The 17,621-nt window shown below is 38.5% G+C and overlaps 3 protein-coding genes across 7 annotated transcripts; 2 read left to right on the plus strand and 1 right to left on the minus strand.

Moving 5' to 3' along the window:
• Positions 1–1,658: 1,658 nt before the first annotated feature.
• Positions 1,659–5,021, plus strand: LOC112184859 (equilibrative nucleotide transporter 3). Of its 3 annotated transcripts, none has more exons than XM_024323086.2 (10): positions 1,659–2,036; positions 2,647–2,715; positions 2,830–2,934; positions 3,051–3,206; positions 3,295–3,438; positions 3,561–3,666; positions 3,936–4,108; positions 4,190–4,350; positions 4,432–4,690; positions 4,784–5,021. In XM_024323086.2, exons 2-10 carry the CDS (start codon positions 2,677–2,679, stop codon positions 4,889–4,891), a joined length of 1,251 nt encoding a protein of 416 aa, XP_024178854.1. In that variant the 5' UTR covers positions 1,659–2,036; positions 2,647–2,676; the 3' UTR covers positions 4,892–5,021. The 3 variants fall into 3 exon arrangements, with proteins under 3 accessions (XP_024178854.1, XP_024178855.1, XP_040370718.1); XM_024323087.2 differs by lacking the exon at positions 1,659–2,036 and adding an exon at positions 2,067–2,154; XM_040514784.1 differs by lacking the exon at positions 1,659–2,036 and adding an exon at positions 2,266–2,541.
• Positions 5,022–7,173: 2,152 nt separating this feature from the next.
• Positions 7,174–13,349, minus strand: LOC112184863. The gene is made up of 3 exons (XM_040514785.1): positions 13,144–13,349; positions 11,136–11,465; positions 7,174–7,389 (listed from the first exon to the last, which is right to left on the minus strand). Exons 1-3 carry the CDS (start codon positions 13,164–13,166, stop codon positions 7,344–7,346), a joined length of 399 nt encoding a protein of 132 aa, XP_040370719.1. The 5' UTR covers positions 13,167–13,349; the 3' UTR covers positions 7,174–7,343.
• LOC112184865 (equilibrative nucleotide transporter 3-like) lies at positions 12,718–16,420 on the plus strand. Of its 3 annotated transcripts, none has more exons than XR_005806616.1 (5): positions 13,951–14,064; positions 14,181–14,336; positions 14,425–15,046; positions 15,737–15,890; positions 16,157–16,420. XR_005806616.1 is itself a non-coding variant. In XM_040514786.1 (4 exons), exons 1-4 carry the CDS (start codon positions 12,864–12,866, stop codon positions 14,488–14,490), a joined length of 342 nt encoding a protein of 113 aa, XP_040370720.1. In that variant the 5' UTR covers positions 12,718–12,863; the 3' UTR covers positions 14,491–14,929. The 3 variants fall into 3 exon arrangements, 1 of the variants encoding a protein (XP_040370720.1); XR_005806617.1 differs by having other exon boundaries at positions 14,009–14,023; XM_040514786.1 differs by lacking the exons at positions 15,737–15,890; positions 16,157–16,420 and adding an exon at positions 12,718–12,878 and having other exon boundaries at positions 13,960–14,064; positions 14,425–14,929.
• Positions 16,421–17,621: the final 1,201 nt, after the last annotated feature.

The raw sequence follows: 17,621 nt of genomic DNA on the forward strand, positions 1-17,621 counted from the left end.
GCTATCCTAATTTCGAAAGGTTACTCCTCAGACTTTCAAATCTCACACAATTTGGTCGAAAATGACTATTTTGCCCCTGACTTCTTCTTTTTATTTTTTATTTTTCTCTCCTCTCCCCTCCTTTCTTCTAAAATTCATAATTAATTCATACAAACTCCTATTTTTACGTTCCATATGTGTACGAGATCGTATCGATGAGCTCTACAACTTTTATGAAGGAAGTTTTTCCAAATTTTGTATGTATAAACAGTCAATTTTCACGACCCCCTCCCCCCCCCCCCAACCACAAAATAACACACACACACAACCCAAGAAATATCAAATATTTGAATTATTAATATTGAGACTATTTCATAAGTAGTTGTAAGAGAAATTCGGTTCCGTATCGATTTTATTTTCGAAACGAACGTTATTTAGGGGGGGTCGTGAAAAGTGACTTTTTATACATACAAAATTTGGAAAAACTTTCTTCATAAAAATTGTAGAGATTATCGATACGATCTCGTACATATATGGAACACAAATATCGGAGTTCGTATGAATTAATTATGAATTTTAGAAGAAAGGAGATTTTCGAAACGAACGTTATTTAGGGGTGGTAGTGAAAATGACTTTTTATACATACAAAATTTGGAACAAATTTCTTCATGAAAGTTGTAGAGCTCGTTGATACAATCTTGTGCATATATGGAACGCAAAAATTAGAGTTTGTATGAATTAATTATGAATTTTAGAAGAAAGTGGATTTTCGAAACGAATGTTATTTGGAGCGGTCGTGAAAATTGACTTTTTATACAAACAAAATTTGGAAAAACTTTCTTCATAAAAGTTGTGGAGCTCATTGATACGATCTCGTACATATATGGAACGTAAATATCGGAGTTCGTATGAATTAATTATGAATTTTAGAAGAAAGGAGGGGAAAGGAGAGAAAAATAAAAAACAAAAAGTGGAAGGGAGGGGCAAAATAGTCATTTTGGACCAAATTGTGTGAGATTTGAAAGTCTGAGGAGTAACTTGTCGAAATTAGGATAGTAGGGACTGAACTGTCGACACCCTAAAAGTACAGGGAGTAACCAGTAATTTCCCCTTTTAAATTTCTCTGTGAAAAAAAACGAAAGAATTCATCATTTAAATTTTCCACTTCAATATCTGCCAAAGGAGGTGTCATTTACGAATTCCTTTGTAGTATTCAATTTTCATTTCTAAAACAAGGCATTTTTATTTTTATTTTTTTATTTATTTTAAACTTTCTTAATTTATTACACATTTCAAATCCTAAATGGATACAACCAAACAACAGAAATTGCAATTAATGGAATTTTAGATTGATGAAGTTAAACATTCCATCATTTATAAATTTCGTAATTTTCTCATCCAAACGCACCGTTAGAGAAAACTCACCTCATCAAGGTAACGGACCGGAATTTGAGCATGTGAACAGTACATGATGGATTCGTGTCCTAATGTGAAACTGATGAGTGAGCAATACGCGCCGTGACGGCAGAGTCAACGCCTCTAAAATGTGAACGCCGAATGGTCCTCTTTCCTCCTTGTCTTCTTCTATGGCAAGCCAACTGGTTGGTCATCGATTAACGTCGTATAAAATTCAAACCGCATCAAACAATAATCAATTCCCTATCTTTTCTCCTTCATCGAGATTTTCCCGGGAAAGAAAATAGTTCCCGATTTGGAGTCCCATTCCTCAATCCTCACGGCTCTGCGCAATACATTCATGAATGTAATTACATAACAAGTTTGAAATAAACTGCAAAAACAAAGGAATAGATCAAGCAGAGTTAGAATTCTCCTACACTGCCACTGGTTTTACATACATAACTGGCGGCTTCAAAGCAAAAAGCTTGGACTTTTCATTTTCTTTTTTTCTTTTATGGAAAGCGTGGTTTGCGACTGGGCCATTTAGGATATACCAGCAGATTCAGATTCCCATAAAAGCTTGGAAGATTCAACCCCAAAAGGCAAAAGTCTCTCTTCTCAATCCACACATATCCAATCCATCCTACCCTGTTCTAACTGTAAGTAATTTCTGTCCGGCCCTTCATTCGTAGAGCTTCAATCTTTCATAGTCTATCTGTTTGATAACGTTGTATCCACATGTGGTGTCCGTCTCTTGTTTGTGCACATGTCACAGAGGTGAGGGAAAGTCAAATCATTGATGGGGTTTTTGATTTTATTATTTTTGTTGCTTCCTGAACCAAAAAGATTGAAAATTTAGGTGCAGAGGAATCCACAATGCAATTTATACGCTGATTTATAAATTGGGTTGGGAGAATATTAACTTCTCTAGGTAAAGTGGTAAACCTAAACTCATTCTGCCTGTCAAAACCACTGCATAACGTTTTCGTGGCCTTGCAAGATTGGATTTGAAGAGCAATATTACTTTAATCATAATCATTGATGAATCTGGGGTTGACTATGATAGTTTGTTTATGTTAGGCTCACACTGGAATTTGATGTCAGAGTCTTGTTTTAATACTAATCAATCTCAGCAGAGACTTTAAAGCCAAATAATCACATATGGTATCTTTGAAGAGATTCTATTTAATTTAAACTAGTTGTTGATAAATGATTTCAACAGGTCTCCTCTTGTATACGTGATTGTGCTTAACTTGCTTAAACTTGTAGGGAGCTGGTTGAAATCGGAAGCAAGAGTTCATGGCTGACCTTGATGATAATGGACAGCCACAGATTCAGGTTTGTGAACTCTCTGCGGTCCTCGAACTAGAATGAAGTTGCTTTTAGGGTAGCTCACTAGCTCTATTTGTTTATCAAGAAGTTTCTGATATGCATTTGTTATGATTATCAAAGGGGAGGTTTGCTGCAATGGTAGTCTGTTGGCTTCTGGGAAATGGGTGCCTCTTTTCATGGAACAGTATGCTTACAATCGAAGATTACTATGTTGCCTTGTTCCCGGTAACTTTTGTATCCTATTATTGAATTTTTGTTCCCAGTACTTCTGTAATGTTATGTCTTTGATTAGTTCAGGATTATCCGAACAATATGATTAAGTCCTGTTTCCTCTGCTACAGAGATATCATCCGGCGAGGGTCCTCACTCTTGTGTATCAGCCGTTTGCGCTTTTTACACTCATAGCATTGTCATATAATGAAGCAAAGATCAATACTAGGAAGCGGAATTTATTTGGATATACCTTATTTTTCCTAAGTACTCTTTTGGTGCTAGTGGTAAGTACTATTGGTTTTGGGTGATATAGATCATTGATGCGAGTGGATGTAATCAACCCTCTAAACCTCTTCATTCTGTCATATTTAGTTGGATTTAGCTACATCCGGAAAAGGAGGTATTGGAACTTACATCGGAATCTGTGCCATTAGTGGTGCTTTTGGAGTTGCAGATGCTCACGTGCAAGGAGGAATGATTGGAGACCTGTCGTTCATGAAACCAGAATTCATCCAAGTCAGTACCGTTTGTGGCACAGTTGCATTTTTCTCTGTTCAGTTTCTGTTTTGCTTCACGTTTTCAAAAGTCTTTGTACCCGGTTGTAAATGTGTGATTTTTTCTTGTTTTGAACTGTTCAGTCTTTCCTTTGTGGCTTGGCTGCATCAGGGGCCCTAACCTCTGGACTGAGGCTACTTACAAAGGCAATATTTGAGAATTCCCAGAATGGTCTGCGCAAGGGAGCCAGTAGGTTCTTAATCCCTTAACTTCCATATTTGTTGTGCACGTATTAGTGTTTTCTATTGGGACAGTTAATGCAAGGTTAAATACTTTTTGTTTCAATGGATTTCATATATGTACATGGCCTTGCTTGCCATGTGGAATAAGTTAATGCTTGAATTGGATTGATGTCAATTCTTTTCAACATTAATTATTGTATTTTTAACTAGCATAAAGCACAATAGACTTCTTTTCAGCTTGGTTACTAAATACTGGTTATGTTCTTTCCACTGCAGTTATGTTCTTTTCCATCTCTACGTTCTTTGAGCTGCTATGTGTTTTTCTGTACGCTGTTGTCTTTCCGAAGCTACCAATTGTGAAGTTCTACCGCTCCAAGGCAGCATCAGAAGGATCTAAAACTGTTTCGGCTGACCTTGCTGCTGGTGGCATCCAGACATTACCGGAAGGAGTATGTTTTTATTAATTAGTATGCTAGAAACAAATTTTCCAAGTAGTATTCACGATAGTGAAACACTACAATTTTATGCAGGATGCAGAGGATCCGACTAAGATGCAGCGGCTGGGGAACAAACAATTGTTAGCTCAAAACGTTGATTACGCAATTGATATGTTTCTAATCTATGTGCTGACCTTGTCAATTTTCCCCGGATTCCTATCAGAAGATACGGGATCTCACAGTTTGGGTACATGGTATGTCCTCATTCCTCAAACATACCCAATAACTTTTGCACCTTGGTTGTTAAAACTGTCTAACATCTATTGACTTATCAGGTATGCACTGGTTTTGATTGCAATGTACAATGTGTGGGATCTCATAGGGAGATACGTTCCATGCTTAGATTGCCTCAAGTTAGAATCACGTAAATGGCTGATGGTTGTAATTGTTGCTCGTTTCTTACTCGTTCCTGCGTTCTATTTCACTGCCAAGTATGGAGACCAAGGCTGGATGATCATGCTTACATCCTTCTTGGGTTTAACCAATGGTTACTTAACTGTTTGTGTGCTCACTACAGCACCTAAAGGCTACAAGGTTTGTGCTCTTGACACATGATAATACTTGAACTTGAATATAACCTGCTTTGTCAAGATGGTAGCGGAAACTTAATACAATTTGGTTTTGCAGGGACCGGAACAAAATGCTTTGGGAAATCTACTGGTAGTGTTCTTAGTATTAGGTATATTTGCAGGTGTAACACTCGACTGGTTGTGGCTTATAGGCAAGGGCTGGTGATCATTTCTTACATCAGATTTCAACGGTTGTTCATATTTTACTGCTCCAAGTTTGCCAGAAAATATATTGGAATTCTAATTTGTTAGACTGGGTGATTCATTAATGAAATGCAAAAAGAGAATTACCGGAGCTTGGGTCTTTTTCAACAAGACCATTTTAGGATGCGCAGGTCTAATATTTGCTTTCTGTATTGTATGTATCTATTTCTGTAACCTCCCTACATTTTAGGAAAAGCATGATGAGTTTCACACAAATTTTTGGAAGTAGAGAGGGAAAGCTCAACCCATGTGGGCTAATAAGTGGGCTAGACATTTTAAAAGACAAATGAGCTAGACCAATCACTGGAAATTCATGATATACAAGGCTGAGCCCAGAAACAATGCAGATACATGACTGACGCCCTTTAGACTAAACAGTACTCAATTTTAATTGATTTGAGGTAATCTAGAATATTTCAAATTCAATCACATATTTACTTACATGAAATGAGGATGAAATGGGGATATATTGTTAATAGGAATTGGAGACATCTTGAATAAAATAATAAAATGAAATTAACGTATTTGATGTAAAATTCTTCTATGCACCGGCAGTGCAAATGAATCAAAAATTCCAGCAAATCTGAATCATTTATAAGAAATTTTGTATTTTATAACAACAAAATTTACTTGATTTTATTTAACCGTCTATTTCAATTGGTGCAAGTATATGTCAGTACACTATATACTCTCTCTCTCTCTCTCGTGTTCGACATATATTTTTGATTTTAAGAACAAGAGAACCTGCTTATATACTAGGGCTGGGCTCGGGTCGGGCAGGGCCCGAAAATCAGTAAGACAGAGACCGAGACTGAAATTTTCGGTTCGGGCTTTTTTCGAAATCAAAACCGATAGAAACCGAACCCATTCGGGCCGGTTCGGTCTTTCGGGCTTTTCGGGCCCAATTTTCAGTTCAACAAACTTTGCATGTTTTCCCTGTTTTCCAAACTGCAGTTCTGCACTTCTAGTACCTGGAAGACTAGAAATCTAGAATGCATTTCCAAATATCCAATTATCTCATTAACATAACAATAATCATGCATTACTACAAGTTTATACTTCATAGCTTACAACACAAACTCACAAATACATTGTCTGATTGTCCAAAAGGTTAAAAATTTCTGATTTTACAGACCAAAAGGTTAAAAATTTCGAACCTTGAGATAGAGAACGCCACCACCCAAATCAGATTTATTTATTGCTTTAGGTGAACTCGAGCCGGGCTTCGTTGCCGGAAAAGCAAGCTCCTTCCCATTGAACCTAGTTGTTGTAAGGGGTCACCGACCCGATAAACGATGACAACAAATCCACGGCACTGTGGAAATTGTTGAGCACCGACCACGATATCTGACGTGGCAGCACGGAAAGGACGTCCTTGATTGTTCTGAGAGGGAGAATCTGAGATGGTATCGACTATTGAGTATTGACTCGATCTGAGAGAGAGACTGAGAGAGGGAGGCTGAGGTGAGTAAGGTTGGGTTACTCGACCTGTTTTAGCGTTTTAGGGTTGTTAATATTTTTTTTTATTTAACATATTATTATATCACCCAATCAAGGACTGACATGTGACAATTGCTACAGTATTCGGGTCGGTTCGGGCTTTCGGGCCCTGAAAATGTGAAGCCCGAGACCGAACTGATTATATGAAATCGAGTCGGGCTTTAGATCGAACCGAAAATTCCTACATTAAAACCGAACCGAATCGGGCTTTTTCCCTCGGTTCGGGTCGGGTCCTCGGTCTTTCGGGTTCGGACGCCCAGGCCTATTATATACGAGACGAGACTTACTTGATCCATTTTAAATAATTACCTGCAAGCTGACAATTAAAATAGCCTAATTGGATTTGATTAAGCTATTCATGGATCACTATACTTGTACAAATTGAAAAGAGATTCCAAATTTGAAGTGCATTGCGTTAAACAACTCATGAACTTCTTGGACGCATTACCCATAGTCGATTTGTCCTAGAGCGTTTAACTTGTGACAAACATCCATCCGCAATTCACTCTCTACTCCCTACAACATGTGAAACTACTCAAACCAAAAATTACATTAATTAATTCCTCTTAAACCTCATAAAAAAAAATAAAAAAAAAGCTCTTTACAAGCTCTTTGGCTATTAATTATTATCCAAATTTTGAGCATCTTCTTGGTCCAAGAATTTGCATTTTCTACGCGACCAACATACCCAGTTTTCTTCCTCCGGGGAATCAGGTATCCATCAACCTCAAAAATTTGTTATTAATGGCCATTGGGTTCTCAATTCCTAATGATTTATCATAAATGCACCTCCACAAAATCTTCACCACCCTCAATGGAGTAAATAACCTTCTGGGTTTTGGCCAAAACGCAATGTTTAAGAAATGCAACGAGTAAAAAATAAAAAGATCTCTTCCCTGTTGTAGTACTAATTACTAAACAATGTCCGAAACTGGAACGAGCTGAAAATTTACAGTGGGGCAGTGCAAAATGACAAAAACAACCCAATCGCCCGCTTTGTCTACTAGCATCACGTGAAACACCCGACAGGGACTACCCAAAAAATGTTGAGAACCCAGAGGAGGCTCTGCCTCTGATTCCCCTAAACAAACAGAGAAACCAAAACCGTGATTAGGGGCACAACCGGAAACAAAGACACCGACGCCGGCGATGACGACTTGTCAAACTGCAAGGAATCAACGGCCAGCGGCATGTTCTCCTGGTCCGGGCTGCACGTGTTCTCGTGCGGCGGGTGAGCGCTGTACATTATGGCGCGCAACACGGCGGAGACGGTCGGAATGTGGGCCGTCTTGTTCTTTGCCAGCAGCCACGTCAGCCCCATGAGCTGGCAGTCCCGGTCGAACATCTTGCCCACCCTCTCGCTCGTGCACTTGTCCCTCGTTGTTCCGTTCTTGCTCGTCCCGCCCTTCAGCTGTAAATACCAACCGCAACAAAGGGCATTCTCGTCAAACAAATTAACGATATTTCTTTTCCGGACTTAGAAACAAGATAGAAGTGACTAGACCTGTAAATAGACCGGATTTTGATCCGGACCCGCTCCAGATCCGTGGCTATTAAACGGGTTTGGATCTAAAATTTTGATCCGTTGATCCGTTAATAATCTGAATCCGTTAACCTGTTTATTTAACGGATCAAATACGGATTTAGGTCTATCCGATCCGTTAATGATCCGGCCCGTTTTTGTAATAATAAAATATTATTTTTTATTAATATATATATTTTTAAATATAAAATATAAATTATGAAGAATTTTTAATACAAATTTTTTGCAAAAATTTAAGGAACGGGTAGCATTAAGAATTTTGATAACGTAATTCTACTTTTGGTGATAGTTTTCTTGTTATTTTAATATTTTATTAATATCTTATGAGGTATAATGATATAAATTTAATATTACTATTTAAAATTTTAAAATATTTGAAATTATAAACGGGTCGGATTAGCGGATCGGGTATCCGTTAATCCGGCTGATAAGGATTTGGATCAAGCTATCAATGATCCGCAGGGTTAATGGAGCGGGTTTGGATCGAATTTTTTTTTTAAATAAACGGATTTAGATTTAAGTCGATCCGATCCATTTACAGGTCTAGATAGAACATGGAAATGTGTGCGGTCGTTTTCCAGTCTCCCCCCCCTCCACAATCGCTTTCAATCCCATTCTTATGCTAGGCCTCATCAAAAAGCCCGCGGATCAAGTGGGCCGATGGAGGCCCGCCGGCCCGGAGGGCTTTTAGCCCGGCCCGGCCGGTCAAAAAACCCGCAAAAGCCCGCCTTGGTGGGCTGAGGGCCGGCCCGCCTAAAGCCCGCAAAAACCCGGCCCGGCCCGCCAAAGGCCCGCTAGGCCCGGCCCGTAAAAGCCCGCTAGGCCAGGCCCGTAAATGCCTGTAAAATATTATATATATATATATATATATTTGTAGTTATGTGTGTGTGTGTTTATAAATATATATACACACACACACATAGATATATATATTTGTGTGTGTTTATATATATATATATATGTGTGTGTGTGTGTGTGTGTGTGTGTTTATATATATGTATATATATTTATATATGTGTGTGTGTTTATATATATGTATATATATTTATATATGTGTGTGTGTTTATATATATAATATATATATAGAGATATATATATGTGTGTGTGTGTGTGTTTATATATATGTATATATATATATATATATATTTATATGTGTGTGTGTGTTTATATATATAATATATATATATAGAGATATATATATATATATATGTGTGTGTGTGTGTGTGTGTTTATATAGAGGATATATATATAGAGATATATATATATATATGTGTTTGTGTTTGTTTATATATATAATATATATATAGAGATATATATATGTGTGTGTGTGTGTTTATATATATGTATATATATTTATATATGTGTGTGTTTATATATATAATATAATAATATATATATATATATATATATATATATATATATATATGTGTGTGTGTGTGTGGAAGTTCTTATACTTCTATTATTCTATATAGAATATGTGCATATATATATATATATTCTACATATCGGTAATCGGTTGACCAATTAGATCGGGTTCAAAACTATGGTGAAATTGACTAAATTTTTAACCACACGCATAATTTATTGTAATAAACTCATCCAACGGTCGGTTTTTCCATTTTCTTTGAATTGATAGGGGTTGCTCTTTGGAGTGTATGATATATAAATATAGGTTTATAAGAGTAACTAAGTTTGACCTAGTTGATCGAATTCGAAACAATAACGAAATTGGCTAGATTTTCTACAATCACCATAAAACATTACAATCTCTCCATCGAGCGGTTGGTTTCTCCGAATTCATTTTCTACTTCATGGTTGCTTTAGAATGAACCTAAACAATTTAAATGCAATGTATAAGTATACAACTAAAGGAATAAAATTGGTATACACCAATGTGTTTATAATTAAAATTAATTTTTTTTATCTTATGTCCACGCACATCCATCGATGAAATATATACAAACGTGATGTGAAAAAATAAGCACGTTTCGCGGTTGCCACGCCATCGGTCAACCAATAAAACATATAAGTGACTACGGTTGACCAATCCGATCGGATTCGAAAATATGGTGAAATTGGCTAAATTTTTTACCACACTCATAATTTATTGTAATAAACTCATCCAACGGTCGGTTTTTTCATTTTCTTTGAATTGATAGGGGTTGCTCTTTGGAGTGTATGATATATAAATATAGGTTTATAAGAGTAACTACGTTTGACCTAGTTGATCGAATTCGAAACAATAACGAAATTGACTAGATTTTCTACAATCACCATAAAACATTACAATCTCTCCATCGAGCGGTTGGTTTCTCCGAATTCATTTTCTACTTCATGGTTGCTTTAGAATGAACCTAAACAATTTAAATGCAATGTATAAGTCATACAACTAAAGGAATAAAATTGGTATACACCAATGTGTTTGTAATTAAAATTAATAATATATACAAACGTGATGTGAAAAAATAAGCACGTTTCGCGGTTGCCACGCCATCGGTCAAACAATAAAACATATAAGTGACTACGGTTGACCAATCCGATCGGATTCTAAAATATGGTGAAATTGGCTAAATTTTTTACCATACTCATAATTTATTGTAATAAACCCCTCCAACGGTCGGTTTTTCCATTTTCTTTGAATTGATAGGGGTTGCTCTTTGGAGTGTATGATATATAAATATAGGTTTATAAAAAATTAGTGTCTTTAAAAATTTATTTATCAATAAATTAGTATCTATATATAAATATAGATTTTTTTTGGTACAATATAGTTATATAGATCTATTATCTTTGGTTGTATTTGATCATTATCCATTGAATTTCCAAAGCTTGATTAAAAAAAAAAACTTGTGTCTTTAAATATTTATTTATAAATAAAGCCCGCAAGGCCCGGCCCAAAAAAGCCCGCAAGGTCAAGCCCGGCCCTGCCCGAAAAAGCCCGCAAGGCCCGCTTTATATGGACGGGCTTGGATCCTTTGATTTTTAATAAAGCCCGGCCCGACCCGGCCCGCAATTATTTAAAAATATGGCAAGGCCCGGCCCGGCCCGGCCCGAGCCCGTTGACGACCCCTATCTTATGCCTTGTCTATGTGAGTGTGACAATTAACGTACACCAGGTATGTAACTATATTAATTATGAAAAGACGAAACTGACCTTCTGGAGGGCGCCGAGGCATTTGGTGCAGCCAGTGTAGGAAGAGTTGCGGCAGTTCTTTTCGAGATTCTTGACCGCGGCGGTAGGGGTGGCGTTGTGGAACCCGGAGACGTTGAACGCCGCCGGACAGCTGAGGGAGCTGATCTGGTGGAGCCTGATCCCAAGAAGCAGAGTATGGCGTCACACGTGGCGTTCGGCTGTGGGATCCGGATGTTTCGGCTGAGGAGCGAGGTCTGGAGAGAGTTCACGCACTTCTGCGCGTCGTCCGGCATCATCGGAAGGTCGCCCCCGGCGGAAGGAGCAGGAGCGGAGGAGATTTCCAGAGCTGACCTCACGGCTCTGCGCAATACATTCATGAATGTAATTACATAACAAGTTTGAAATAAACTGCAAAAACATAGGAATAGATCCAGGGCCGGCCTTGGCGACAGCCCAGGGCCCAAGGGAAGGTAGGGCACAATTATGAATTTAAGGTTATATATATATATATATATTGATATAATTATATATAAACAGCAATATATGCTATGGAGTATGGAGCGTGTTAAAAAAAAAAACCAAAACTTCTTCGTCACTCAGTGATATTCACCCTCAAATCTTCTCCACACCCAACAGTCTAGTCAAGAGACCCGGGCGGCTCCTGTTCCATCTGATCTCGTTGACCAAACTTAAGGCACAGTGCAATTCATGCATAATTCACCTTCACGACACACAGACCAGCATGTCCAGACTTCATAACATCAATGAACATTTCCGAGTTTATACTAACCCAGTCGGGCATCATCAATTAAGTCTGACCATCATGTGGCAGCAGTTGCGCAAAAAAAAAAAGAAGCAGAAGAATCCTCCGGCATCCAGAATTACATATATATTTGCTCTCAACACCCGGGCACCAGCTCTGCGTAGCAGCGCTTTGTTTCCAAGAACTCGCCATCGAGTCACTGGATCCATACCCAGAAGAATCCTCCGGCATCCACTGAGCTAAGTCCTTCGTATACAATTAGTTTGCTCTCTCTGTTGCACAGAGCAACATCACAGAATGCCATATTTATTATAATCTTAGCATGTCTCTCTATTGGCTGCATGGGCTAAGCTTGGCTAAGTTGTTGACACTACACATTTTGAAATTCACTAGCATACGTCCACGGTACACGTAGAATTTTTTTTTACATCCCGTGTGATTGATAATGTCTCATGTACACCTGTCAAAGGCTGTTAGATACAATGCCTTGCAACCACATCTTAGTACATCACTACTACATGCAGTATTACACGGGTACATTACCATGAGAATATCACATGGCTTTCTTAGTACACATGTCAAGCATGACAAAAACACTTGGTTGCTCTAGCATGATTTCATCAAGTACCATTATCAAATTGCCAATTAAAAAAAATTCTTATTTCAGAATTCTAGACGACACTAGTTGGATGTTTTATTCTTCTTATTTTTCGTTTTTTTAAGTAATCGTGAACTGTAAATATCATTTTTTCTAAAAAAAAAAAACTGTAAATATCATTATAGTAGTCTTTCACTCTCTCTCTAAAACCTAGAAATCAAACAAATTTCTCTTTAAATTTGGGGTTTCAATTAATGATCATTAAATCCCTCAATTCTTCACTTGCACCGCCTGTGATTTCCAATATTTCTCCTATATGCTTTTCATCTCCCAATAATATTTCTCTTCTGTATTATTCTGTTCTTCTACGGTGAGCTGACCTATTTTTTGATATTTCATGATTCAGCTTGAGGTATAGATCAAAATAGATATTGAGTGTTTTTTAATTTTAAAGTTTTGGATATTAGAAGTTATGTTGCTTGTTTTTTGTGATTTTGTTGATTACTTTAAAAACTTGTTATTAATTCGTAATTTTTCGAAGTTGAATTAATCTCATAATCGTCAACAAAAAAATCTCAAGACTAACCTTGGGCACCAAAAAAAATTTCACCCTGGGCATGAAGAAACTCAGGACCGGCCCTGAATAGATCGAGCAGAGTTAGAATTCTCCTACGTACACTGCCACTGGTTTCACATACATAACTGGCGGCTTCAAAGCAAAAAGCTTGGACTTTTCATATTCTTTTTTTCTTTTATGGAAAGCGTGGTCTGCGATTGGGCAATTTAGGATATACCAGCAGATTCAGATTCCCATAAAAGCTTGGAAGATTCAACCCCAAAAGGCAAAAGTCTCTCTTCTCAATCCACACATATCCAATCCATCCTACCCTGTTCTAACTGTAATAATTTCTGTCCGACCCTTCATTCGTAGAGCTTCAATCTTTCATAGTCTATCTGTTTGATAACGTTGCATCCACATGTGGTGTCCGTCTCTTGTTTGTGCACATGTCACAGAGCAGAGGAAAAGTCAAATCATTGATGGGGGTTTAGATTTTATTAGTTTTGTTGCTTCCTGAACCAAAAAGATTGAAAATTTAGGTGCAGAGGAATCCACAGTGCAATTTATACGCTGATTTATAAATTGGGTTGGGAGAATATTAACTTCTCTAGGTAAAGTGGTAAACTTAAACTCATTCTGCCTGTCAAAACTCAGAACCAGTGCATAACGTTTTTGTGGCCGTGCAAGAATGGATTTGAAGAGCAATATTACTTTAATCATAATCATTGATGAATCTGGGGTTGACTATGATAGTTTGTTTATGTTAGGCACACACTGGAATTTGATGTCAGAGTCTTGTTTTAATACTAATCAAACTCAGGTTTGTGAACTCTCTGTGGTCCTCGAACTAGAATGAAGTTGCTTTTAGAGTAGCTCACTAGCTCTATTTGTTTATCAAGAAGTTTCTGATATGCATTTGTTATGATTATCAAAGGGGAGGTTTGCTGCAATGGTAGTCTGTTGGCTTCTGGGAAATGGGTGCCTCTTTTCATGGAACAGTATGATTACAATCTTAGATTACTATGCTGCATTGTTCCCGGTAACTTTTGTATCCTAGTATTGAATTTTTGTTCCCAGTACTTCAGTAATGTTACGTTTTTGATTAGTTCAGGATTATCCGAACAATATGATTAATTCCTGTTTCCTCTGCTGCAGAGATATCATCCGCCGAGGGTCCTCACTCTAGTGTATCAGCCGTATGCGCTTTTTACACTCGTAGCATTGTCATATAATGAAGCAAAGATCAATACTAGGAAGTGGAATTTATTTGGATATACCTTATTTTTCCTAAGTACTCTTTTGGTGCTAGTGGTAAGTACTATTGGTTTTGTGTGATATAGGTCATTGATGCGAGCGGATGTAATCAACGCTCTAAACCTCTTCATTCTGTCATATTTAGTTGGATTTAGCTACATCCGGAAGGGGAGTTCTAGAATACGCAGGCTGTAACTTACAGCCATCGTGAAGGGCGACGTGGCGCAAGGAGAACCACTGAATGTGTCAAAGTGTGGCTGAAGGTCATTTCACAGTTAACGGCGCCGTTAGGGTAAAACACGTTTTACAGCCTCCTCACTGGCGCATCAGCAACCACAACATTATCCCATATCCTTTCCCCTCCAATTCTCCAAACCCCCACTTTACTCATACCCAAAGTCACTTTTGTTCTTTCTCTCCTCTCACCACTCAGACTTCACAACCAAACCATTCGTTTTCTGCTCTTTAACCAAAATCCAATCTTTGAACACAAACCGATTCGTGGGTTTTCCGGGAAAGCAATTGGGTTTTTGTTTGAAAGGAAGTTGAGGATCGTTGAAAGGAAGTTAAGGGTTTTGTGAATGCAAAAGAGGATGGCATTGATGAAGCTGAGAAGCCATGCGTGCTGAACCCGTTGAAACCGTTAAAAGCCTTCCAAAAACCGAGAGCACAGCAGCCAAAGCCCAATTCTCTCTCTCTCCTCTCTCTGTGTTTTGCTTCCTTTCTCCAAAGGTCTTCGCTTTCTTATGCGCGCCCAATTTCTCAAGGTATTGAATCAGTCTCTTGCTTTGGGTTTTCGTCGATTCCGTGGAGTTTTTGTGTCTGGGTATTGCATATTGTAATCTGTTATGGGGGTTCTGACTTCTGAGTGCGTTATTGGTTCTGGGTTTGAATGATGGAGTCGCATTTTTGCTTTTGTTGATCTGTGTGAGTTCTGTATTGGTATGCATTTTGTTTTTGGGGTCTGCGTTTGATTTCTTAAATGATCTTTGGGTTTGATTTCTACTGCTTCGGAATTCTGCTTACTCTTGGGCTTTGATTCCAATAAGAGTTTGCTTTGGTTTGTTTTGAATTCGCATTGTTCAATGTTTTGGGTTAAAATTCGTTTTCTATTTGGTCAGATTGGTTTTTGGAAATGTTGAGTTTCTGGGTTTTGGAATGTGGCTGGATTAGTAAATTGAGCTGTGAAAGATTTGTCTTTTACTAGTGCTGTTTTTACATTTATGCTTGGTTAGGTGAAAAATGTGAGGACGTGGATGAGTTACTGTAAAGTTTGTGGGTTTTAGGTAGTGCTAGTGTTTGGCTTAGTTCAATGGGTGATAGTTGCTTTGGGCCAGATTATTGGCTTAGTTCATGGCTTTGTTTGTATCTGGATTACTGCACTGTGAAATCATGTTGCCTATGAAGCTTCTTCTGTTTTGTTTTGTCTCACTCTTGCATATTTTCTTACTATTAAGTTTGAAGGATCAATGCTGGACCCATTCCTGTGCTCTGTTACTTGTTATTGATGTCAAGTTGAATCTGTCTGGAGTGGTGGTCATTTGAGATGCTTATCTTGCTGTCCGGAATTCTACAAAATCCGGCTCTTGAAACTTCAGTTCTGTCTGTATGGTAAGTATTGTCTTTCTAAATTTTGGTTATTCAGTACAGAACACAGAGAATGTGCTTGTATAGCTACATGTGCTGCGATGTTTCTTGCAATCACAGAGAAAACTATAGTAACCACAACCCTCTTTGCTTGTCGAAATGTATTTGGTTATGTTTTTAGCAATGAGCAAGAAGTTGTCGATGTCAGGCACATAAGGCGAGGGCTAGGATACCATTGAACTGTGAAACTAAATACTCTTCTTCTTCTTCTTCTTTTTTCCTGATGTCAGGCACATAAGGCGAGGGCTAGGATATATGAGGGAAGCTCTCTCGAAGCTAATGGATTGCTGAACTAAGCAGAGATTAACAAGTAGTAGTGAAGGAGTTGCTCTATGCCTTTGTGCATTGCTTTTGGCAACTAAAGCATATCTGTAATACCCCGAAAAATCCAAATTAAATTCCGTGGATTTTTAGAATTGATTTCGCGGTATTAGGAGCGAGTACGAAGCTTGGAGAAGATGAGGAAGTAGTTCGAACGATTTTATTTTCGAAATCGAACGTTATTTAGGGGAATCTCAAAAAGTGACTTTTTATACGTACCGAATTTGGGAAAATTTCCTTCATGAAAGTTGTAGAGCTCGTCGATACGATCGCGTGCATATGTGGAACGCAATATTCGGAGTTCATATGAATAAGTTATGAATATTTGAAATTTGGGAATTTCCTATAAATATCGAAAAAAATCCGGAATTTTCATTCAAGGACGAAACTTTTCTTTTTTTTTGCGAAACAGTCCCCGAAAACCTCCGTTCTCTCTCCTCTCCCACGCGGCCGACCCGTCTGACCCGACCCGGCTCCATCTCTCACGTCCGGCCTCCTCCGTCGGGGACCCGGCCCTTCCCAAGGTCGCCCAGCGCCGCCCAGTCTCCCTGTGACGTCGTCTTGCCCCGCTGCAGCCCACAGAGCTGGATCGAAGCCACCTCAGCCGTGCGAAACCCGACCCGGCTGGAAAACCTCGACGCCGGCGTTTCACGGGCCGATCCTTCCCATTTTCGTGATCTCCTCCTCTCCCTGATCATCCTCATATCCTCCTTGCATGACGATTTTGAGTGTGGAGTGAAAGATCACGAGTTGAAGATTTTGACGTCCCTGATTCAATCTGGAATCTGATCAGACGCACCAGATTAATCCAAACTTCAAAGCTTGATCTAGGACGATCTAGGCCGAACCAGGCTTAGCTCCAGGTATGAAAGTTGATCACCCTTTTATTCTGAAGAAGTTTGTAGTTGACGACTTTTGCATCGGAGGTGGTTGACCGCCGCGTTGACCGCCGTGTTGACCACCCACTGACCACCGCTTGTGGCGGCGCGTCGGACCATATTTTGAGTTTATACTATCTGGACGATGATCTACGCATCCATACGAGCGTTTTGATATATTACAAGGTTATTTTAGAAAAAGTTGATAAATAGTGGATTTACGTTTTAACGTTTTATCTTCGGTTTACGATCTGTGAAGATCAGACCATCGGTTTTACTTCAAATTTTAATATGTTGATCGTATGACTGTCCCGGTGACTTTGTGAGGTTACGGGCGAAGATCCGACCGTTGGATCTTCGTATAATTGTGGAATAGTGATTCAGAAGGCGATTCGTGAGAATCCGACCGTCGGATTTTCATGAAATTTTGTGGAGATGTTTATAAGGACGATTCAGGAAGATCTGACCGTTGGATCTTCGTGATAATTTTGGAGGA

This window comes from Rosa chinensis, chromosome 2 (assembly GCF_002994745.2).
Source record: "Rosa chinensis cultivar Old Blush chromosome 2, RchiOBHm-V2, whole genome shotgun sequence".
Classification (NCBI taxonomy): Eukaryota; Viridiplantae; Streptophyta; class Magnoliopsida; order Rosales; family Rosaceae; genus Rosa; species Rosa chinensis.